The sequence below is a fragment of the Rhincodon typus genome, chromosome 26 (assembly GCF_021869965.1).
Source record: "Rhincodon typus isolate 14 chromosome 26, sRhiTyp1.1, whole genome shotgun sequence".
NCBI lineage: Eukaryota > Metazoa > Chordata > Chondrichthyes > Orectolobiformes > Rhincodontidae > Rhincodon > Rhincodon typus.
The window spans coordinates 3,545,705-3,571,499 of record NC_063357.1 but is presented as its reverse complement, the minus strand read 5'-3'; the positions used below and the strand labels follow the sequence as shown (position 1 = coordinate 3,571,499).

Sequence of the window (25,795 nt, the reverse complement as noted above, 5' to 3'; positions counted from 1 at the left end):
GATTTACAGCAGTTCTCTCGGTTTTCATGAAATCTCAAGATTGCGGTGGCACAGTAGCAGTGTTTTAGCTACTGAGCCCAGGGCTCGTCCACTTCCACTTGCTTTCCTTTTATAGCCTTTTCTTCCTTTTGCTTTTTCTTTCTTTAAAGTCTTCTCTCTTATCTGTTTGCCTCGGTTGCAGAAGCGGCATCTGCAAGAGTGTACACTGAATGGAATGGTGGGCGATGATGGTGGCCAAGTAAATGACCAAGGAGAAGGGGCATCTGGTGGCAGTGGCAGCAACACCAGGACAAGGCAGACACGGCTCCATCAAAGCCCGAGGTCTCCTGGAAATCGAACAGCAACCAGTCCCAGGCTTAATCCCCTGGTCCTGTTTCGCAGGCTGAGCCAAAGCTCCACATCCACAGCTAGGCCCGGGCGCCTGATGGCATGCCAGCGACAATGGCAAGTTCAGTCCCAGCAGCGGCGGCTGTATCGACGAGGCTGGCCCAGCGTGAACTCAGGGCGGTGGTGGCGTTGGTGAAAGCAAGATGGCACCAGACAGTGACGACTCTTCCAGCGGCAGCAGCATGGTGAAGCACAGTTGCAACAATGCAGTCAGTTTAGCAAGAGGGACTCCAGGCAACGGGATGCAGGAGTCCGAATGCAGGCTCATGGCTGAGCTAGAAGTGGTAGCTGTTCCAAAGTCCACCTAACTTTATTGAGATAAGGCTATAAGATGAACTCTATTGTTTTATTTTCCTGGCTTTATATTCTGTGTTTTGGTTTATTTTCTGTGTTTTAAGATGGCACCAGAGAGTTCCAACACTAAACAACACTTTTCACTTTATTTGTAATAAATACACGTGAGAATAAATCAAATCAAATATCTGCTTTCTCATTTCAATCATGCAGGGATGAATAACCCTAGCCGACTGCACAACTGTGTATTGTTAGAATTATATATTGATGAGATTGGATGAAGTATGAAGGGTAGAAACAGTTGAAGGTGACTGTTAGGTCAAATGGTCAGTTTCTGTGCTGTAAATACTATGTAAACCATACAAAACCAAGCAGCAGTGACTAAGAATAATGAGGGAAAGTACTGGCAAAGAAAGGAACAGAAAATGTTGAAAGAAATAATTGCATAAAACATAACTTGCCAAAAATTACTGCCAAGTTATTGCACATATATATGCAGAACAGTGGTCTCTCTGCAGCCAAGCTTTCAGGATTCTCGATGCACCCATATGTACACTAGGGTGGGAAAGAGTCCACCTGAAAGTATGAAACTGTTATTTAAGTAAATGTTGTATGATAGTGAAGTTCACAATTCCCTGCGGCAACATTACTTTGGGCCCAAAATTAACACACTGCAAAAAAAGTTTGCAAGGTCTCCAATTAATTCATTAACATTTTACATGAGCTAATAAATTATAGGAGAGAGAAAATTTGGACAACTATCTCATGCAGCAAGGACAGAGGAAAACACATTTCATTTGTTATCAGAAATGGTCTTCTTCTGGTCAATGTACTTTGGAAGTATCTGGTTGGTGTAGACGTGATAGTAAAAGCATGAAGGAACTTCAAGGCTGATGGTTAAGAAAAACTTACTACTGCTTGAATGCAATCTCCTGATATAAGAAAAAAGACTTGATACTCACTGTGAAGTGGTGACCCAGAGGGGCTGCTTGAGAGAGCCGCCACTGGACTGCAGCGCCCACCCTGTTTGGTCGACAGCTCCTGTTCTATATCTTCCAGCCCGGCACTCTTCTGAAATCGACTCACGCGATTCACCACACGGGGAGACATGTGTGTTCTAACAGAAGGTTGTCCACCATAAGGATTTACTGGAAACACATGCGAGGTACCCCGGAGTGTGCTAATTACTACCCAGCGACAGTCCTGGCTGAAGCAAATATCTTGCACCTACAACACAAACACAGAAATTACAGCTGCAATATTATTTCCATTACACTTTTGAAGAAATCCTTCGTAGGCAAGTTGGGATGAATGACGTGGCTGTATAATTCCATGATTCTAACTGAATTAATTAGACTTTCCTGCTTAACAAAAGTAATTGAGCCATGTGAAGAGCTGAGAGATGTTTTGATGTAATATGATGTTGTTTGAATGCAATGAAAGCATTGCCCTGATATTCAAATGCCCTAAAGAAGAATAAATGGAGTCACTTTTGCTGAACATGAATTTCTAGTTTAAAGCCTTCACATCAGGAAAATGTCAAAAAATAGCAGGGATGCTCGTTGCCATGATTTTCCACATACACTATTAACGCCCTCCTGATTTAAAAACCTCTATAAGGTCACCCTTCAGCCTCCTATGCTCTACAGGAAAAAGGCCCAGCCTATCCAGCTTCTCCTTATAACTCAAACCCTCCAGTCTTGGAGCCTTGTAAAACTTTTTTGCACCCTTTCCAACTTAATAACATCCTTCCTTCCTATAGCTGGAGCATTGATATGGTGAGTAGCCAAGGTCTTTTCCCCAGGGTAGGGGTGTCCAAAACTAGAGGGCTTAGGTTTAAGGTGAGAGAGGAAAATTTAAAAGGGACCTGAAGGGCAACATTTTCACACAGAGGGTGGTGCGTATTTGGAATAAGCTGCCAGAGGAAATGGTAGAAGCAAGTAGAATTCAAACATTTAAAAGACATTTGGTCAGTAACATATATTGGAAAGGTGTAGAGGAATATGGGCCAAACACATGCAAATGGGTCTAGTTCAGGTTAGGAAAACTGGTTGGAATGGACGAGTTGGGCCAAAGAATCTGTTTTCATGCAGTATGACTCTATGACTCCGGCAGGCAGTTTGAGCTTTAACACATACTTATCAGCTGTGCTTCAGCGGGGAGCACTTTTCCCTCTGAGTTAGAAGATTGTAGACTCAAATCCTCCTAAAGAATTTGAGCATGAAAATCTAGGCTGACACTTCCGAACAATACTGATAGTGTTAGAAGTGTAGACTTTCGTGTAAGGCATTAAATCAAAATCTTAACTCCCTCAGGTGGTCTCAGATGGATGTAAAATATCCAATGGTACTATTTTGAAGATCAGTTATCTCCAGTTCCCTCATTTCAATACTTATCCTTCATTCATACAGCTGTGTGTGGGATCTTGCTGTGCACAAATGTCATGTTTCCTACATTACAACAGTGACGACAGTTTAGAAGTATTTCATTGGCTGTAAAGACATTGGGAAATATTGTAATTGTGAAAGGTACTCTTTAATGTGAAGTTTTCTCTTTCTTTTCGCTGAACATGTAAAAATGAGAAAGCAATGATGTCTACAGTACAGGAGTATAATAATAAATGAAGAAATTAAATGCACCGAGTGATCAGTCCCCAAAAGAAGTGATACCATAGATGGCAGATTCAACAGCAAAGATTTTATAACAGTGAATGAAAGGCCATTTGAGACTCAAATTGTTCAATGCATCACATGCATATGTTTGATGTCTCAAATTATCAACAAGGCAGTAAAGGGAACTCTGAATCTCAGCAGAAGACTGGACAGCCAGGAAGTATTGAACCTTTATTACACCTGATTTGATATGCATTTACACTTCAATGTGCTGTCAACTGAACAGCAGCCAGGATTCAGGGTTCAATGATCCCTAAAAGCATCTACAGGATGCGTTTGGTACAGGCTGATTATATTCCCTCTACCAAAGAGTTTGCATGAAATGTTCTATATGTAACGTCTATAAAGAACAGTGTTCTTGGTGCTTTATGCAACTAAATAACAAATCTAGAAACAGGAATTCCACAAAGCCTATTTTTAAGCGTAGAAATCACAATGTTAAATTACTCCATACCCAGTTGGGTGTTGCAGGCAGACACATCGTGTAAAATTCCCTGCTTATCATCATAATTACAGATTCCAGACCAGTACTGAAAGCGCTGAGTTGGCTGCTTGCACAGAAGGGGACCCAAAAGCTTGCAAGGTTAGTATAGGTTGCAGCTAATCAGCACTTCTAAAGGGGACAGCACTGAGTTAAAAGTGTCTGCTAGAAGGAAGGAGACCGCAATGGAGGAATGAGCTGGTTCGAGAAATGCACAATGCTGAAGACGTTAAGTGATAGAGATAGAAATGAGGAGATGGGTAGTGATTTCACATGAGGAAAGCAAGTGGCCATTGGCCTGAATTCCCCTCGCCTCACCTCATATGCATGGTCAAGGTCAGTGAATACATCTTCAAATGACATATCCTACCTCCTGGACTACCAACCTCTCATGCTACCCAAAGCCTCACAGCCCTATTAAAAATCAGGATTGTGATAATACTATGGCTTTAAGAGGTGTATTTTGTCCTGATTTTTTTAATGAAGAAAGTTTGAGACAGAGGTGATCAGCAGTCTGCTCCAAAGCCAATAACGTTAACAGCAGTGAGGCCTTGAGGCTTTTTCTTTAAAGTTGGAACAATAGTGGCAACCTGAAAGGGTGGGGTCAAGCTCCCAAAAAACCAGGATTTATTTTTAGTTTTAGCTTTCAGTAGCAGCTGCTGTTGGGGTCTTGGAGCTGGATGTGGAAAGCTGTTTCTCCTCTCTCTGTAACAGCTAAAAGCTGAGGATTCTCTTCCTGCTGCTCGAATTGCATGTGAGACAATCTATTTTACTGAATTTGCTTTGCCAAGGATGTGTTTATGGGATGTTGCCACCCCCAATCTGCATTCCCCAGTTCCTGCCTAATATTGTCGATGTTAGTCTTCTCCCAATTTAATACTTTTCACCCGAGGACTACTCTTATCTTTACCCATAAGTAACTTAAAACTAACAGAATTATAGTCACTGTTCCTGAAACGCTCCCCTATGAAACTTCGATCACCTGGCCAGGCTCATTCCCTAATACCAAGTCTCATATGGTCCCTTCCCCAGTTGGACTATTTACATATTGCTTCAAGAAACTTTCCTGGATGCTGTAACAAATTCCTCCCTATACAAGCCCCTGGCACCAAAGGAGTCCCAGTCAATACAGGGGAAGTTGAAATCACCCTCCACAACAATCTTGTTGTTTTTACATTTTTCCTCTATCACCTGCTGGCTATTGGAAGGCCTGTCATACAACCCCATCAAGGTGATTCCATCCTTCCTATCCCTCAGCTCTACCCATATGGCCTTTCTGGATAAGCCCTCCAAGGTGTCCTCCCTCTGTACAGATATGATATCCTGTCCAATCAGTGATGCAACTCCCCCACCTCTCCTGCATCCCTATCTCACCTGAAACATGCAAATCTCAAACCATTAAGCTGCCAGCCTTGTCCCTCTCTAATCCTAGTCTCTGTAATAGCTACAACATTGTAGTTATATGCACTAATCCAAGCTCAAAATTCATCTGCCTTACCTGTAATACTCCTCACGTCAAAACAAATACAATTCAGATCACTAGTCCTACTGTGTTCAGTAACCTCTCCCTGTTTGTTCTTCTTCTCAGTCTTACTGGCATTGGTCTCTAAACTGTATCCTTAAACTGTGAATCCTAGTTCTGGACTCAGAGATAGCAAGAACTGTAGATGCTGGAGTCAGAGATAACAAAGTGTGGAGCTGGAGGAACACAGCAGGCCAGGCAGCATCAGAGGAGCAGGAAAGTTGATGTTTCAGGATGGGACCCTTCTTCTGACCCTTCTACCTAGTTCTGGACTCCTTGATTATCAGGAAAATCCTTCCACTATTCACACTGTCTAGTCCTGTTAAAATTTTATAGCTTTCTATAAGATCTCCTCTTATTCTTATAAACTCTAGTGAGCATAATTCTACCCATGTGGAGTTCTGAGGAAGGGTCACTTGACCCAAAACGTTAACTCTGACTTCTCTCCACAAGTGCTGCCAGACCTGTTGAGCTTATTCAGCAATTTCAGTTTTTGTCTCTGATTTACAGCATCCGCAGTTCTCTCAGTTTAATAATAAATTAAATATTTAGTATTTAACTCACTGCCACTTCTCTTCTAGTATGTCCACCTTGAAGAAGTTCTGCTCCTCTCTCTGATAGGATTTCCATTCCAAGCTTTTTTCTTGACAACCGTCATTAATCTCACCGTTGCTCCTGGTGTTTGACCAGGTATTTGTTAAAACCCATTTCCACAGCCACATCACATTCCTCGGTGACTGCCTCCGGCTCAGACTCACCTCCCATGGATTCCAACTCAAGTTTCATCCCTTGTGCTTTGAATCCACCCAGGATCAGAGGTGTCTCCACAATGTTAGACTTTCCACAGACAGCTGGTCTCACCACATCCTGAGATCCACACTCAGTGCCATGCGTTTTCACATGCACACTCTCGACCTCTCTCTCCAACAGCCTCGAATCATGCTGGCTCAGGGCTGACCCACTCCCCAGTTCCACTTCATCCTCTGACTCATTCAATGTGCTAATAAAAAACTTTTTCTTTTCCTTTCAGGCAGATCTGAGGAAGGGTCACTTGACCAGAAACGTTAACTCTAATTTCTCTCCACTGAAGCTGCCAGACCTGCTGAGCTTATCCAACAATTTCTGTTTTTATCTCTGATTTACAGCATCCACAGTTCTTCAGTTTTTATAATTCCAATCAATCCAGCCTCTCTTCATATTTCAGTCTTACCATCCCAGGAATCAGTCTGGAGAATCTTTCCTACACTCCCTCCATAGCCAGAATATCCTTCCTCAGAAAAGGAAACAAGAACAGCACACAACATTCCAGGTGTGGTCTCACCAAAGCTCTGTGCAATTGCAGAAAGTCATCCTGCTCCTCTACTCAAATCTTCTCATTATGAAGGCCGACATACTATTTGCATTCTTCACTGCCTGCTGCACCTGCATGCTTAGTTTCAGCAACTGGTATACAAGGACACCCAGCTCTCATTGCAGGTCTCCCTTTCCCAATCTACTGCCATTCAGATAATAATCTGCCTTCATGCTCTTGTTAGCAAAGTGGATGACCTCAAATTTATCCACATTATAGTTCATCTACTATGTATTTGTCTACTCATTCAACTTGTCCAAATCACAGTGAAGATATGGGAGTTGATCCACATTGTTCAGTGGCTTGCCATGGATCTTGATAGTTGAGGGTCAGTGTAATATGGTGGGAGCAAGCAGTGTCTTCGTCTTCCAAATGTTTAGCCCAAGGCCCATCCTCTCATATGCTTCTATGAAGCCCTGATAATAATTTGGAGCTTGGCTTCCAAGTAAGCAAAAACATAATTGTTATCTGCATATTAATATTACACAGCTGAAGACTAATTAAATTCCAGGGTATCTGGAAGCATCAGGGAACAGTGATAGTCCCTGGAGACTGGGGAACCAGTGCTCCTAACTGGGTTGGAAGTACTTACAGTCTGCCTGGTTTCACCTGTAGCTGCAGGCTGTCCTTTGAAAAGGCTCTTTTGGAAGGGCTCTTCACCCACAACAGTAGCCTGGTTTTTGAGGATATTTTAAAATTTGTCCATTATCCTTAATTGGGGCTCAGTTAGTTCATATCCAGATGGCTAGAGTATGATGCAGAATAACACCAACAGTATGGGTGCAATTCTTGTACCATCTGTGGTGATTCATGAAGGCTTGTTTACTGCTCTTATCCTGCTTGCAAAGCAGTGTGGCTCAAGCTATGTATAAGCAATTGTCTCACTCTGATGGTGAGAGATGGACATGATGTGTTGTAGAAAATGGTTAATTATCAAACCAAATTACAATGCTTAACCTCTAGCTATTTTGGGAAAATCACAGATGAGTGACTGTTCCCTATGTACTGTTGGCTTCTGACTCCATTTGAGCCTAACATTGGGGATCAGACACCCAGAGTGAAAATCCTACTCAAGGCTGCCATAAATTTTACAATGCAGGTAATCTAGGATAAGAGTGAGGTCGGGGACAATTAGTTGTTTGCCAACAACTCCACACTCAAGGCCCCACTTTAGATTTTCAGCCATTTGTCAAACTGCATGCTTAGTTTCAGTACACTTAGTCAATTCTCTTCGTGAACTCATTCTGTAGATTAAGTGTTTCTCAAACAAAGATTCATTCATTGTTAAGTGATGTAATTTCAATCCCCCTGAAAAGCAGTCAAATGCAGCTCAGTGTATGGCAGAAATAACTCAATCTAGTGATATATATGAGCAATGGAATCTCACTCCTAGCAACTTTGATACAGGCCACACTTTCTCACACTAACAAAATAACTCACAGGTGATCATGACACAAAGGAACGAAAGATCATCCTATAGCTTCCTGGAACGTAGATTTGATTGGTATGTATGCATTGTTACAACAACCATTCTTAACACGGATATAACATCATTGGACTTTGGCTTTCAAACACACAAACAGGAGGTAGAAATCAGTGGTACCAATTGAAATTGCAACACAAACATACTCACCAAGCAGTACATTAAATGGAAGAGTCAGACCTGTCTCTCAAAAAAAAACTAGAGAACAGCTGTCAAGAGTGTTTCAATAGGATGGATGTGGAGTTAAGTCTTTAGCTTTCTTGGTTCCACACATTGCAATTTCCTGCATCAGTGACTCTTTTGCTTTCCCTTCCTTTAAGATATTTCATAAAATCAACATTTTCAAAACCCTCCTAACACTACTTTTCAAGGCTGGCACCCTTTTTTGATTGCACATCAATGAGGCACAATGGGCTGCTTTTCCTAAGGCTGAGAAATAAATACCAGCTGTTGATGTCATTAAAGGTAATGGCTGTGGTCCAAATTTCAGAAGAACTCAACAGAGTCCAACATGTTCTGTTACATTAACCTTACCTGTCACCTCATAATTTGTTGGTGCCAGAAGTTGAATTTGTCCTGGCTGGTGAGTAAAGAATTCCAATGTAACGTCATAGATCACAAAGGATTCTGTGGTACATTTGAGTATTATAGTGATATTAAAGACAATGCAAACCTACAGGGTGGTTACTTTAGTCAGGGCTAGTTTTGAGAAGACAGTAAAAAGTAATACTGCACCCTCCATGTCTTTCCTCTTGAGTTCAGATACCTGTAAAAATCTCTTGATGTTGTAGCATTTTACAGAACCATCTTTCAAGTATAATATCTAGTGAATAGTGACAGCTTAGTCATCACGCTGGCCATGCATGTCAGTTGAGTTCAACATCCAAAAATCCATCCATCTACGTACACATTCAAGCTTTCAAGTAAGTTCATGACACTGTAATCAGAATCAGGAACATGATCAAATTTTCCCAAGAGATATTGTCACAACCCTTATGATGGCTAACTCAGCTAGAGATGCCATTCCTCAATCTTCCAGGAATACCATGAAGCCTCTAAGAATTAACAATTAATCTCTAAGACATTACTGTAGACAACGCTCAGGAAAAAAATTACTGGGCTATTGTATTTTTTTTTCTGCATTTTCTGATGTGGCTGTTGGATGATCAATGTCAGAATTTTTTGGGGGTGAGTTGGTTGGATGGTGGAGATCATGTGATGACACTCTAAGAATATCTGCAACTAGAAACCCTAAAATGAGAACAAACTAGATATTATACCTGGTTCTCATTATGTGTCTCATTGCTCCACCAGGCAGTGATTTTACCAATTGTGCCATCAGGAGAAGTTCCAGTTTGATTCTGGTTTCACTGAACCACAATGACAATATGAATATAAGACTGAAACTCAAGTGCAGAGGTAAACCAGTCTAGTTTAAGCAACAGTCTCCTGTTCATAGGAAATCTTTCAGCTCGCTTGCAAGTTACACTACTACAGGATTCCCCTTTAATTCAGAACAGCCACGAGTCTGTAATCAATCTGAATTATACAGAGGGGAGTGAAAAACTCCATCTAAACAGAGCCTACAAATGTAGATAGGGAGACAGACAGGGATCAGATTAATAGTGACATGCCACTGCACCGAACGACTTGATCAAAGAGTCAGTCACTCAGCTATGAACCATGGCCAAGCACCAACTTCAGTCTGGGTTTCAATACAGTCTCTACTTAACTAACAGCCGGCTGTGATAAAAATCTCAACAAAAATTCCAGTCATGCACAGCAGGCAAAAAAAAACTGCATTCACTGTCGTGTGCATTTAAATCTGTGCCCGCAAGGTTTGCAAAGACAGAAATTTTAATCAGTTACCTTTGACAGATGTTTGGCTATATGACTGTCATATTACTATGAATGCCATATGCAGCAGATGGGGGATGTGGAGAATAATCTACGCCGAATCTTTTGAGTCTTAGTGACACATACAAACTAGCACCCTGACATGTGACAAGGATGCCATTTTCCCAATCAGTTCTAATAATAAAGACCTGTCATATCCACACTTCAATGGAAGCCTTACTTTGGGGGATTAATGAAGAAAAGCTTGTCATGTTCCCAGTAGCTGCCCTACGGATAGTCTCAGCCTCAATACAAGATTAGCTGATTTTGTTTTTACATTTTAACGGAGCATCTTCTCATCTCAGAACAAAAGAATATACCTAGCTCAGACACTTTAAGTACTCAGCCAACTGAACTCAACATCTTATTTAGACTGAGTGGTGAAAAGAGTCAACACATGCAAGGTTAAATAATGTTTTTAGTCGAATATGTGATGGAGAAGTTCCATTACAATTTTCACAAACTGTGATACTTGAATATGTGCAGTGAGCTCCCCCTATAATAACACAAACTGTAGGGTACTTCTGTAAACAGAGAACAATCTAATTATACATAAACTAAGGTAATTAAGTATATACGGAGAAATTTCATTTATGATATACATAAGCTATGATATCTGATTGAGGCGACTGTTGAAGCTTTTCACTGTTTTTAATGTATTATTCACTGTAAAATGCAAATAACAATAAATGAATCATTCATTCATTCGAATTCTATTATAATACACACAAAATGGTATTTGAGCAGATAGCAATCCATTGTAATATACAAAAATTGTGGTATTTTTCTGCCTTATACAGTTTTTTTTTTAACTCGGTGACATGGCTGAATGAATTAGTAACAGGTCACCTAACATCCTTATAGAAACCTGTATAAAGCCAGTCATGTTATAACAAACAACTTACATTTATAGAACACCGTAATGCCCAACCACCATTGATGAATCACTTAGAATCAGAATTGGGCAAGAGACCAGAAGTGGAGAAGTGTGGAGATCTCAGACAATTGTAGGGATAGAGGAAGTTACAGTGAGGGATAGAGAAATTTGAAAACATGGAGAAGTACACCAGCTTCAAAAGAGCAAAGATTATGTGCTAGGGCGTTGATCTGGGGATGACTGACCAATAAACAGGACGCAAAGTTTTGACAGTTTTCCCTCACATATTGTAATATTTATATGCTAATTGAAGAGACAATTTTTAAAGGAAAATAATCAAAGCCACTCTTGTGCAACCTTCTGGAATCTGATTCATAATTACAACATAAAAATGTTCTATAACTAATAAAAAGGAAAAAGTTTAGCAAAAAAAATGTAGGCCACTAACAGTCCAAAATTGGAGAATTGATAATGGAGAACGAGGAAATGACAGAACAATTAAACGACAAGTTTAGTTCTGTCTTCCGCGAAGAAACCATAAGTATCTTCCCAGAAATCAGTATGGTGAGAAGGAGGAACTGAAGGAAATTAGTACCAGTTTTAAAAAAAATGCACTGCAGAAATTAAAGTAAAGAAAGCTGATAAATCCCCAGAGTCTGATAATTTATATTCCAGAGTACTAAAGGAGGTGGCTATGGAAATAGTAAATGCTCTGGTTCTCATCTTCAAAAATTCTAAAAGTTTGCAACAGTCTTGGCATATTAAAGTGAAAAAATGTAACCCCACTATTTACAAAAGGCAGGAGGGAGAAAATAAGGAATTACAGACCAATTAGCCAAAGATCAATAGTAGGGAAAATGGTAGATTCTATTGTAAAGAATGTGATTTGGGGCACATAGAAATTACCAATGGGATGAAAAAAAGTCAACTTGGAAAATATGTTTGACAAACTTACATGTGCTTTTTTAAGGCTGTAATTAGTAAAATAGATGAGGTAGAATATTGAATGCGATGTATTTGGATTTTTGGAAAATCTATGATCAAGTCCCACCTAATACGTTAGTGTGAAAAATAGTTTGCTAATATACTAGAATGGGTTGATAATTTGTTAGCAGACAGGAAACAAAGTAGGAGTGAATAGTCTTTTTCAAGGTGTAAGTAGTGCCTAGTGGGACTGATGTTTGGCCCTCAGCTATTCACAACAGGCAAATATGAATGATTTGGATGAGGGAATCAAATGGAATATTTCGAGTCTGCTGTGACACAAAACTAGGAAGGATTGTCAGTGGTGAGGAGGATGTAATAAGGCTTCAAGGCAATTTTAAACTATTTGACTGAGTAGGCAGATACATGGCAAATGCAGTAAGAAGTGGATCAGTGTAAAGTTATCCACTTCGGCAGGACAAACAAAATAGCATAATGTTGTTTAAATGGTGATAGATTAGTGCCCAAAGGAAACTGGGTGTCCTTGTCCAAAGTTAAATAATACGTTGGCTTTATTGTAAAAGGATTTTAGTACAGGGACAAGGAAGTCATATTGAAACAGTATAGGGTTTTGGTGAGACCACTTTTGGAGCATTGTGTGCAGTTGTGGCCTCCTGACCCAAGAAAGGATATACTTGCCATAGAGTGAGTGTAGAGAAAGGCCAACAGATTGATTCCTGAGAAGGCAGAGGATTGTCATATCAGGACAGATTAGGACGACTTGGATTTCACTGAATTTAGAACGTGGAGTGGGGATCTCATTCAAACATACAAAATTCTGACAGGGTTGGAGAGGCTGCATACAGCAATGATTGTACTCCTATTGGGGGTGGGGGTGTGTCCAGAGCAAGGTATTATGGTCTCAGGATACAGATAGGTAACTTGGGACTGAGATGAGGAGAAATCTCCTCACTTAGATGGTAGTGAATTCTCTACCACATAAAGCTGTGGAGGCCAAGTCTCTGAATATATTTAAGAAAGTAATAGGTATATTTCTAAAAACATCAAGGGGTAAAGTGAGAGACTGGGAGAATAGAGTTAAGATTAAGGATCATTTTGAATGGTGTAGCATGCTTGATCATTCCTACTCCTACTCATATTTTCAATATTCCTTTATTTCTATGTTTGTGATTCAACAGATGCCCTGGTAAAGATTTCAAAACAGATTATATGGCACAATAAATAATGTTAAGGTACTAAATAAGAATACAGAAAGCAAATTATGGCTTTAGAACCTTTAAAGACAACAAGGAAGTCAAGGGTTGAAGGTTGAATTCATTGACAAATAACAATGGCTAAACGTTAAAAGATTAGATTTACGCAACTCTGTATGTACTTCGAGAGTATCTGGGGATAAAATGGCAATATCTTACAACAGTAGCTTCTTTGAAGCTAACATTGTCTTTATTTTTCTCTAATTTCCACCAGTTTAAAGTCAATTCAAAGTAATGCTTTGTTCCCATTTCTTCTGCAAAATTCTTTATTATGTCTAAGGTTTTGGGGTAGATTTGTGGCTCGGGTTGTGGTTGGTTGGCTCGCCGAGCTGGTTTGTTGTTCTGCAGACGTTTCATTACCCTGCTGGGTAACATCATCAGTGCAGCCTCCGATGAAATGCCAGTGTGATTTCCTGCCTTGTTTTTAAACTCTGGAGTCCGTTGAGCTGGATTACCTGACTTCCGGTTTTCCTTCGTAGTGGAGTGTATATGGGGTCGAGTTCTATGTGTTTATTGATGGCTTTCTTCGTGGAGTACCAGGCTTCTAGGAATTTCCGTGCCGGTCTCTGCTTAGCTTGTCCAGGATTTTGGTGTTGTCCCAGTCGAATTGGTGGTTCTCCTTACACATGTGGATAGAGATGAGTGAGTATTGGTCGTGTCTTTTTGTAGCCAGTTGGTGTTCGTGTACTCTTGTTGTTAGTTTCCTTCCTGTTTGTCTGATGTAGTGTTTCTCACAGTCTCTGCAGGGAATTTTGTAGATGACATTGATCCTGTCCATAGCGGGGAGTGGGTCTTTGGTTTGAGGGAGCAGTTGTCATAGGGTTGATGTGGGTTTGTGTGCCACTCTGATGCCCAGCGGTCATAGGAGTCTTATGGTTAGTTCCGATGTGTTCCTGATGTAGGGTAGTGTGATGAGTGTGTTGGGGCGTGTAGTATCTTCCTGATGTTGTTCATGTAGGCATCTTCTGACCCAGTTTTTTGGATATCCATTATCTTTGAAAACTGGGAAGAGGTATTCTTCTTCCTCTTGGTGTAGTTCTGTGTTGCTGCAGTGTGTTGTTGCTCATTTAAATAGTGTTCGCACGCAGCTTTGTTTGTGTGTGTTAGGATGGTTACTGTTGAAGTTCAGTACCTGCTGCACTGATGATGTTACCCAGCAGGGTAATGAAATGTCTGCGGAACAACAAAGAAGCTCGGCGAGCCAACCAACCACAACATTCTTTATTATGTTTTTGTGGACTATAATCTTTTAAAAATGTTTCCTGAAAAACATTCATAGAGTTTTCTTTAAAACTCAAATCAGAATTCATTCTTTTCATTATCGATTTTTCAACTGCAGGTGTAACTCTCGTCAGTTAATGAAGTACTTTGTAGTTGACTTTATAAACTCGAAGATGTCATATGAGCAACAGATTTGACACACAAGCCTTAACCAGCAAAGACCTGCAGATAATGCGTAGAAACAAAATCCATTGTCTGTTTTCCCTTACCCTATCAGTTCAATTTTGATATCCAAACTATTGCTCCCACTGAGGTCAAACAACATTATCTGTTTATTTCACCTGTTACTCTCAACGGCAAGTTATATAATCTCCTTGATATCAGGATAATAACCCCAAACATATAAACCTAATAAATGAAAATGCACACTGGAAAGAAAAACATAGATTTAAACAGTACCCTAAATTTATATCATGCCTTTAATTTAGAAAAAATATTCCACGATACTTCACTAGCAGCAAAACCATGAAATAACAATTGAAAGAAAAGACTGTTTAAAGAAAAAGGATGGAGAAGGCAAGGCAAAGACACTTCTGAAGGGAGTACCACAGCAGAAGAGTAAAACAGCTAGAAAGATAACTACTAACATCCCATCCCATGCTCTGGTGCACCCTGAGCCAGTGTTTGATGCAGCAACCTCCAACAAACAGAGACTTAAGTTTCAACATATGCATAATTATCTAATCAAGAATTGAATTTACCTAACACAAGAGACTACTTCTGACAACAGTACAGACACAGTAACCCTGACTACTACTAACAGACTAAAATAGTAAAAGCAACATACAAATCTCAAACATGTAAACACTCAAGAAGTTTGACAACATCCAAGACAAAGCAACCTGCTTGATTGGCACGATATCCACAAGCATCCACTCCCACCACTACCAAGGATCAGTAGCATCAGTATGTACTATCTTTAAGATGGACTGTAGAAATTCATCAAAGATCCTTAGACAGCACCTTTCAAACTCACAAGCACTCCTATCTAGAAGGGTAAGTAAAGTAGACGCATGGGAACATCACCATCTGCAAGTTCCCCTCCAAGCGTCTCACTATCATGACTTGGAAATTTTTGCCGTTCCTTCAGTGTTGCTTGGTGAAGATCCCGGAATTCCCTTTCTAATAGCATTGTGGGATTGCAGCGGTTCAAGAAGGCGGAGCACCACCTCCTCAAGGCAATTAGAGACAGGCAATAAATGCTGGCCAGCTAGTAATGTCCACCTCCCATGAATAAATAAAAAAAGTGTTTCCTTATTAATAGAAGCCTGGGAAAGTTCATAATCTTTAAAGCAAAAAAAAATGGTTCAGCTCAAGAGAAATATAGAAGACACTGAGGGAAAATGTAAAACAAGAGCAGGCAGCCTGGGGTGGCCAGTGGCAACAGCAGGAGTGGCCAGTGCAGGGCAGCCAGCGGTGAGAGTAGGTGTAGGCAACCCAGGTCAGCTGGCAGTCAGAGTGGGAGTTTGCTGCAAGGCGGCACCAGTAAGCAGCCCAGGGCAGCGGCAGGGGCAAGCTTAAGCCTGAAATGGGGAAGGTTAAAACTTTATGAGGAATACGAGTCCAGCATAGCCACATGGACTGTGCTGTTGAACTGTTAACTGTGTTTCTTTGTGTTTCCACTTTTTAGTAAGAAGGACTGTAACGTTTAACCTTTTAACCTTGTTTTCCAAATTTTCTGCTTTGTAACTAAGATTCTGTACCTAGGTATCTTTATACTTAAGATGGCGTCGTAAGTGGACACTTGTAAACTTTTACTGTATGTGAGTACATATGACAATAAACCTAATTCAATTGAATTCAAGGGTGAAACAGGAATATGAAACAATCTAATATTTAATATAAATGGCCTTTTATGAGAAGTGAAAGAAGAAATGGCGAGACTGTTTAAATATGTCTAAATATGGAAGAGGAAGGTGTGTTCACAGTCTCAGAGATTTTACACCATTGAAAGAAGCCCTTTGGCCCATTATTTTTATGCCAGTCATCAAACATCACCAGTTCTAATTTTCCAGTTAAACATTTTCTAGTACTTGGCCAGTAGTCTTGTATGCTATGGCATTTCAAGTCCTCATCTAAATAGTTAATTTATGGCTTGAGGCTTCCTACCGCTGCTACCCTTTCAGGTAGTGAGTTCTAGATACCCAGAACCCTCTGGGAGGAGAATTTTTCATATCCTTCTTAAACCTCTCGCTCCTTCCCTTAAAGTTCTTCCCCTGGTTAGTGACCTTCTTCTAACGGGAAAAGTTTCTCCTTAATTACCCTGTGGATGCCCCTCAGAACTTTATACTCCTCTATTATATTCCCTCTCAGCCTTCTCTGCTCTAAAGAAAATAACCTCAATTTATCTAATCTCACTTCACAGCTGAATCACTCCACAAAGTTATGATGAAGTTATTAAATTAGTATTTTATGTTGGCCATTGCAGATTAACTCTACCTTTGCTGTACTAATCTCATAAAAACATGTCTCGTTTAGTCTTAAAAGCTCAAACTGCCATACAGGCTGGAGTGCTCCAGATTTTTGCAATTGTTAATTTCATAATGTAGTTCCTCATTTAGGTTCCTGAAGAGCCTAGGTCCAGTTTTAAGGTTTTGTCTCTTATACGTTATTTTGCCACCTGAGCAATTACTTTCTCCATATCTAATCCTTTTAATTTTTTAAGCACCTTAAACAGGTCAGGTCTCAATCTCCTGTAAGCAGGAGAATACAAGTCAAGTTTGTGCGATCTCTTATCTTTTCACTTTTCAAATTTTGGTAAGATTATGGCTGTTCTAAACTCTAGCCCTTCCAAAACCAATGTATCTGTAGTGAATGTAATGAGGTCAGCCAGGTGGACCTCAAACAATGTGAAGTCCCTGATTGGGGCTGTTAACCTGGTCCAAACAGGGAGCCCTACCTGACAGACATAAACAGGAGTGTCAGAGTTTCTGTTCACTCTGAGAGCTAATTCTGAGGAAGCCAGACCAGTGTCAAGTACTATGTATATATAAATAATGGGTGACTTGGTGACAGGATACCAGCTTCTGTGGAGTTATTTTAGTGGCGACAAGAGAAAAAATACGCTCCTGAAGAAATTTGCTTGCAACAGTCATCTTTGAGTTGGGGACAGCATTTCTGGCACCATTCTGTTATTTGGAAAGCTTGACTCATTCAATCCTGCCACTGAAGTTTGGGCCCAGTATGCAAAAAGAATGTATTATTTTTTCTGGGCAAATGACATTGGGGCAAATGAAAAGCAATGAGTAATTCTGCTGACAGCTTGGGGACCTGCAGCTTTTTCAGTTTTTCAGAACCTAACATTTCCTGAGGCACCAGATACTATAACCTTTCGAGAGTTGACGGATTTAATTAAGGAATATTTCAAACCCAAGCTTCCCCTAATTCTGAGACACAACCAGTTTTACTCAGCAGTTTGAAACCAGGGGAAACTGTGTCGGGATTTTTGACTAGGTTAACACGACTGGCAGAGCCATGTGACTTTGGTTTATCTCTTAATGAGATGCTGAGAGACTGTTTAGTACGTGGGATTAATGCAAAACAATGCAAAAGCTCCCACTAACTGAAGCACAACTGTGACTTGAAACAGGCAGTAAAACTGGATTTGTCATTAGAAAATGCAGCAAAAGGAGCATAACAGTTCCAAGGTACGCTGATGGAACTGGACACTCTCGCCAGCCAATGGAGCTTGAGGGACACCACTTGAGTGAAGGTAGTTGCAGAGCCTCACTCAGGATATATCTAGAACAGAGGGGGTCTAGGTCAGCCCACAGGAAAACCCATAAAAGCTAAGCCTCAGCCAAATGGTTGGAATTTTCTTCAGTTTCTGGTCCAGTAAGGCATTGTAGTTACTGCTGGTATGCAGACTTAAGACAGCAAAAAAGGCCAATGAGGCCTGAATTGAGTAAGAAAACTCATAGGCAGGTATCCAGGAGAGTGCACACTCTGAAAAGTGCACCTACATCTGGCTTGGAACAGTTAAATTGCTTCACAATATCGAAATCAGAACCAATTAAAATAAACACATGGTTAAATGGTCACCCAGTTCTAATGAAGGTCGATACCAGTGTAGCTGTATTGGTGACTGCAGAATCAGCCCTTAATAAATTTTGCTCTAGACTCCAACCCTTAAGTTTGCAGAAGATGTTGGCTAGACTCAGAACCTACACCGAGGAACCTTTACAGATTAAGGGTATAACTTCAGTTCTGGTCTCATATGAGAAGCAGCTGGCTCAATTACCTATGATCGTAGTAAAAGGCTCGGGCCTAAGCCTGATGGGGTGAAATTGGTTGAGAAAGATTCACCTAGATTGGCTCAACGTTTTTCAATTACAAAATGGCTGCCTGAGTGAAGTCCTAATTAAATAACCAGAAGTTTTTCAATAAGGTCTAGGCACTATCAAAGAAGCCAAGGCTACCTTGCATATTGACCAGGAAGCAATTACACAATTCTGCAAGACTCAGCCAGTGCCATTTGTCTTGTATGCAAAAGTAGAGGCAGGAATCAGGAGGCTAGAGAGAGAAGTAATGATCAAACCAGTACAGTTTGCGGAATGGGCAGAACTGATTGTACCGATTGTGAAGCCCAATGGGTTGGTTCACTTTTGGGGGATTTTAAACAAATAGTAGACTGCTTCTTGCAGCTGGATAAATTCCTCACATAGAGGACTTACAAGCAAAGCTGGTATGGAGGTGAGGTGTGTTGTCCTTTACAAAGCTGGACATGAGCCATGCGTACCTGCAATTATGGCTAGATGAGGATTCCCAGAAGTATGCTACGATTAATACCGATAACAGTTTGTATCAATATACGAGACTGCCACTTGGGGTATCATCAGCTTGTTCCATTTTTCAGTGAATGATGGAAAACCTTTTACAACATCCAGGTTGCCATTTATCTGGAGGACATGCTAATAACAGGGAAGACCAATAAAGGGCACTTAGAGAACTTGGGCATAGTCCTTGGATGTTTCTCCATAGCCGGGCATATGCCTTAGAAGGGAAAAAATTGTGTTCCAGGCATCCCAAGTGACCTACTTGGGCAATAGAGTCGACGATATCAGTTTTCACCTGTTTGAAGATAAAGTAAGGGAGATAAAAGGTGCTCTGTGCCGCAGCTTAGGTCTTTCCTTGGATTGGTGGATTATTACAGAAAGTTCATACGTTACCTGGCCTACATCCTGGCAACCCTACATCTGCTATTGAAAAAGAGTCAGCCTTGGAAAGGGTCTCATAGCCAAACATAGCCTTTAGGGAAATGGAGAAGCAGCTATCACCATCTAAGGTGCTGGCACACTTTGATCCCAAGCAGGATCCGGTGCTGACATGAAATGCCTTGTCATACAGTATCGGTGTAGTGCTGGCTCACAGATGGCCCATTGTAGAGGAACGCATGCTTCCCAGGCTTTGACTGATGCAGAGCGCAAATACTCCCAGACAGAGAAGGAAGGGTTGGTGGTCATCTTTGGTGTGAGAAAGTTCTATTTATGGACACAAATTTGTAATAGAAACAAACCCCAAATCCCTGCAAGGGTTGGTCACAGAGGACAAGCCTTGCTGCCCATAGCTTCAAGTTGAATCCAGAGGTGGGCTCTCATCCTAAGTGCATACAATTACAGGTTGGATCACTGTCCGAGAGGCCAAGTAGAAAATGCAGATGCCTTCAGCGACCTCCCAATGGCAGACAGACCATCGGTGCTGCCATCACTGGAACAGTTTGTTTCTGGACACCCTTCCAGTCACTGCTGACAATGTTAGATTGTGGATGCAAAAAGATCCAGCTCTGACAAAACTAAAACAGTTGGTAGTGATGGGGGAAACAAAAAGGCCAACACAACCAGAACCGAAACCTTTCTGAACTCAGTAAGACCAAGTCACCATACAGGACTGCGTTTTATTATGGGGAGCAAGAGTGATTGCCCCGAGGAAAGGTCACCACCAGATACTGGCTGAACTTGACCAGGGTTAGTGAGAAGTTATGTCTGGTAGCCAGGACTGGATGCAGACATAGCTGCATTTGTGGGGTACTGCCCAAAGTGCCAACAAGGACAAAAGTTATCACCAGCAGCTCCTCGACATTTGTGGGAATGGCTGGGTAAACCTTGGACTTGGTTACACGTCAACTATGCAGATCTTTTCATGGGCTCAATGTTCTTAGGCATTGTGGACGACCTCTCAAAGTGGTTGGATGTGCACAGAGTTCACTCATCAAACACGGGGACGATGACAGAAAATCTGTGAGGATCTTTTACAATACACAGATTCCCAGAAGTGTTAGTCACAGACAACGGGTTATCATTTATCAGCAGGAATTTCAAGTATTTCCGAAAGTCAAATGGCATTCGGCATATAAGGACAGCTCCATCATTCAATAGTGTGGCAGAAAGAGCAGTCCAAACTTTGAAGGCAGGCTTAAAGAAACAGCCTACAGCTTCACTAGATACCAAACCATCGTGGTTCCTATTTAATTATCAGACTACCCCTCACGCAACTATGGGGATAACTCCAGCAGTTGCTTATGGGGAGAAGACTTTGCACCAAGTTAAATCTGATCTTCCCAGACCTGGGGATGAGGGTGAAATGCCATCAGGAACACCAATGCCGGAACAAGACTCCTCTAAGCAAGAGAGACAGTTTACTTCAGGGTACGATGTTTGGTGCTGAGACCACAGAAATGGCCCTGCATGAGTAACAGGCATGGTCAACACAAGGTCAGGTCCTGTGACGTATAAAGGTCAGATCAGTGAGGCAGTTCTGAACAAGCTTATGGACCCTGTTAAACGTTCAAATTCACAAATGGGGCAGGAGCAAAACATACCCAGCCCCTCAGAACAGCCAGAAAGGCTGTTGGAACCTGTGGGTTCTCCCCCTTCGTCTAGCATTGAAGAAACCTCCAGGTCCGAGATGGACATGGCAGATGTCGCAGCTTCGACACGTTTACCGCCTGAAGAAGTGGATGAATTTCTTCCGAAATGCTCTGGGCCCAAGATGCAGGCTACAGTCTGGTACACACCGCCCGCATCCGAGGGTGAGTCAGGGGAATCAGACCCAGTATGAAAACGTCCCAGGACATGCTACAAGAAAATCAACAGGCCTATGTTCCCAGAGTTAGAGCGAGAGGAATGTAGAAGGTTAGCCAGGTGGATATCATAGGGTATGAGTTCTCTGATTGTGGCTGTTAACCTGGCTGTTAATCTGTCCTTGACTGACAGCTATAAACAGGAGTTCAAAGGTCTGTTCACTCTGAGAACTGGCTCTGAGGAAGCCAGACCAGTGTCAATTACTATGCGTGTGTAAATAACGGATGACTTGTTGATGAGATACCAGCCTCTATGGAGTTATTTCTGTATCTGTCTTGAGGTTTGATGTCCAGAATGAAATGTAGTACACCAGAATGCTCAATATGACTGAAGCATAAGCCTTGTACTGCAGAGATAGTAGGAACTGCAGATGCTGGAGAATCTGAGATAACAAGGTGTAGAGCTGGATGAACACAGCAAGCCAAGTTCCTCTGATGCTGCTTGGCCAGCCTTGTACTGCAGTCCCCTTGAGATAAAGGTTATATACATTAGTCCTGTAGTTATGCTGTGACACCCCACGGATGTCAATGTTTAAACTATGCCTGAAATTCCTTCCTCTATTGTTCTGATGAGGTTATTCATTTTAAATTTGTTAATAACTCCATTACAATTTCAGAATAATCCATTTCATACAGACAGCAAACATGTCAGTATGTTCATGCATGATGTGATTTCTGCACAGCATTTGCTTGTTCTTCAGTTACCTGGCTGAAATACCCAAATATACAAACAATGGAAAAGGAGATTTTCCAAACCACTGACTGATCACTTAGTTGAAATTAGAATTGATTTTTGACACAAATAATCCTCAATAACTGTTTGCGCGATATCTTTATTAGGGATATTTTACTTCCCTAATCTTCTTCACTCTGAGTATGTGTTATTTTTATATCCAGAAGTGCTCTTTCATGTAAATTCTTCCCATCACCAAATCACCTGTGGTATTTTTTTCATCTATTAACCACTATCAATAAATCACCCTGTTTCTAATTGAATAATTTATGTAAATACAACAGTCAAAAAGGCACAACAATGCCTCCTATTCCTCAGGCGGCTCAGGAAATTTGGCGTGTCCATAAGGTCCCTCAGCAACTTTTACAGATGCACCATTGAAAGCATACTGTCCAGGTGCATAATGGCCTGGTATGGCAGCTGCTCTGCCCAGGACCGTAAGAAACTACAGAAGGTGGTCTGCACAGCACAGACCATCTCAGCAGCCAACCTTCCATCAATGGACTCTATTTACATGGCTTGCTGCTGCGGAAAGGCTACCAACATCATCAAAGACCCATGGCACCCTGGTCATGACCTCCTACAACCCCTTCTGTCAGGCAGAAGATACAGAAGTCTGAACACACGCACCAGTAGGTTCAGGAACAGCTTCTTTCCAGCGGTTATCAGATTGTTAAATGGACTCCAGCCTCAAATAATGTAACGTGCAATGTAACCTGTATGCCTGTAAGTCTTTTTGATCTGTACATCCTTTGCTTGCTGTGATCTGCCTGTACCACTCACAAACAAAGCTTTTCACTATATTTCGGAACATGTGACAATAAAATAAATAAATCAATCAATCAATCACATGCAAAGCCCGTTAAGTGCAATGCAAACCATCAAAGGTTAGAAGGGGCTAAATCAAAATGGAGTTGGAAGGCTGAATGTGTATTTGTGCTGCCATACCATTCTGATGTTTGTGTAAACAGTCAGAGCCCAACAGCTGCAGAATTGGATCCAATCAAATGTTATGTCTGTGTTTATATAACTTGGGTTAGAATTAAATTCACACAGGAAGAATAGAGCTCTATGCTCCTGGCTATTAAACTTGAAGTGATTTGACAGTGTGCAATCTCAAAATATTTAAAAACACACTTGTACATATTCATGAAGTTCTAGGGGCTCAGCGGTGTTTAAACCTATATGGACAAAACTCTGTTTAAACTTCACTGAGTGTTAAATGCTATAACAGCGTAATTCTGCCTTTTCTGGGAGTGTGCACTAAGTGTTGGGTCAGGTGACTTCAGTGGCGATTAACTAACCCTTCCCTGCCCCTCTAAAACCAGCTGAATCAAGGAAGATACTTAAATGGTGTGCAACAAGCATCTCATCCACTTAGGAGCCTCGCCACTGAAGTTCCACCCAACCTGAGGCTGCTAGCCAGACAAAGGCTTGCAACTTTGGGAGGTGAAGAACATCTCTCAAGGCACGGGTTGTGAAGCCGTGAAGAGCTTTACAGGTACAAATTTCAGAATTATTTGAAAGGTCTTGTGGGACAGAGGTCACCAGGGAGAGGGACGATGGTGGCAAGGAGAGGGAATGGCTTTCAACAGCCACACTTCTACCACGCCACCATCCTTATCCCAATTCTCTTCAAGTTGGTGCACATGTTGGAGGACAACACCCCTCTCCAAAATCCCACGTTGCCCTGGTTTCCATGTCAGCAAAGTAGCTTTTCTTTCTCACTCACTGGGAAGGCAGGTAATCGAACCAGTGATCGGTTGAGGTTACTTACGGGCCTTAATTGATAGTGGGTTGAAAAGATTGCCTATCTAGCCCAGAATTTAACTTCTAAAAATTGATCTATGGTATATGGGCTTACCATTTTCTAGTTGCCCTTGGGAACATGGTGGTGAGCTGCCTTCTTGAACCGTTATAATTCATTGCTGAGATTGCAGGAAGACCTGCAACTCTCTGAGGCAAACCTGTCCAAGTAGGACCCTAAGCATCTGATTCTGCTTTTGACTGAAGTAAAGTATAACAGTTCAGGCTTATAAGGAAAACTGCCATAGGTGCTGCATTAAAAAGAATAAATCTAATTGCAGAGATAGGTCCCAAGCTCAGAAAATATTTATGGATGAGGAAGACCTTTCAGGCTACTTTAATTTGTGCAACAAGACAGACCCGAACATCTGTGCCCTCTCCCAAACTGTACACATACCTAGCCCCACCAGAAACATCACAAGGTAGCATCCAATTATTAAAACAATTCAAGGGCTTTGCATTCACTACTTTATCTAGAAGGTTACTCTACTCATTGTAGCGCTGCACTCAGGCTGTGCTGCATTGTTCAAGCAGTTCCCACCTGTGTGATAAGGCACTGAAGTCAGGCCCCATCTGCCTGCTGATGGAATTGATCAGATGGTATCTTGAAGAATGAGAGGACAGCTGCACTGTTCATTTTATATTCCTCAGCCAACAGATTGGGCTGGACATTTGCTTTGGGCTGTAGCATAAAACATACATCCATTCAAATTAGGTGCAGATTTAGGCCATTTGTTTCTTTGAGCCTGCTGCACCATTCATTAAGATCATGACTGATCTGACTGTGGCTTCAACTCCACTTCAACTCCCATTGATCCTTTTTTTTAAATCAAGGATCTATCTAGCTTTGCCTTAAAAATATTCAAAGATTCTGCCTCCCCTGCTCTCCGTGGAAGAGTGTTCCACAAACTCATGAGCAGCAAAGAAAAACTTCTGTCTTCACTTTCACCTTAAATGAGAGATTCCTTATTTGTAAACTGTATCTCCTAAAGTCATTTACTGCATGGAAATAGCCCTTCAGCCCATCCTGTCCGTACCAATCATCTATCTACTCTAGTCCCACTTTCCAACATTTTGGCCATTGTCTTGTATGCTATGGCATTTCAAGTGATCATCTTAATACTTTTGAAATGTTTCAGGCAGTGAGTTCCAGATACCCACCACTGTCTGTGTGAAAGGATTCATCCTTAAATCCCTTCTAAGCCTCCTGCCTTTATCTTAATCTATGCCCCTAGGTTACTGATCCCTCTACTAAGGGAGGTTTCTTCCTATCTACCATATCTATGCCCCTCATAACTTTGTACACTTCAATCAGAACCCCCTTAGCCTTCTCTGTTCTAAGGAAAATAACCTCAGCCTATTCAGTCTCTCTTTATTAGTGAAATGCTCTAGCCCAGGCACTATCCTGGTGAACCTCTTCTACATCTTCTCTAGAGCAATCACATCCCTCCCATAGTGTGGCAACCAGAGCTGCACACAGCGCCTCAGCTATGGCCTAACTAACATCTTACAGAACCCCATCCTAATGTCGTTTCAGAGATAGTAGGAACTGCAGATGCTGGAGAATCTGAGATAACAAGGTGTAGAGCTGGATGAACACAGCAGGCCAAGCAGCATCAGAGGAGCAGGAAGGCTGACGTTTCGGGCCTAGACCCTTCTTCAGAAATGCTTCAGAAAAGTGAGTTCATAATGAATACTGATTCACAGAATGGTGGCAGGTCTAGATTGCCATGCTA

General features: G+C 41.4%; 1 protein-coding gene across 1 annotated transcript in view; it reads right to left on the bottom strand.

The window, feature by feature from the left end:
- Positions 1-25,795, bottom strand: part of bcas3 (BCAS3 microtubule associated cell migration factor) — a 1,061,909-nt gene that overhangs the window by 630,907 nt on the left and 405,207 nt on the right. Inside the window, exon 15 of the mRNA XM_048612335.1 lies at positions 1,644-1,908. Within this exon, the coding sequence (XP_048468292.1) occupies positions 1,644-1,908 (265 nt within the window). The remainder of the gene's footprint in view (positions 1-1,643; positions 1,909-25,795) is intronic.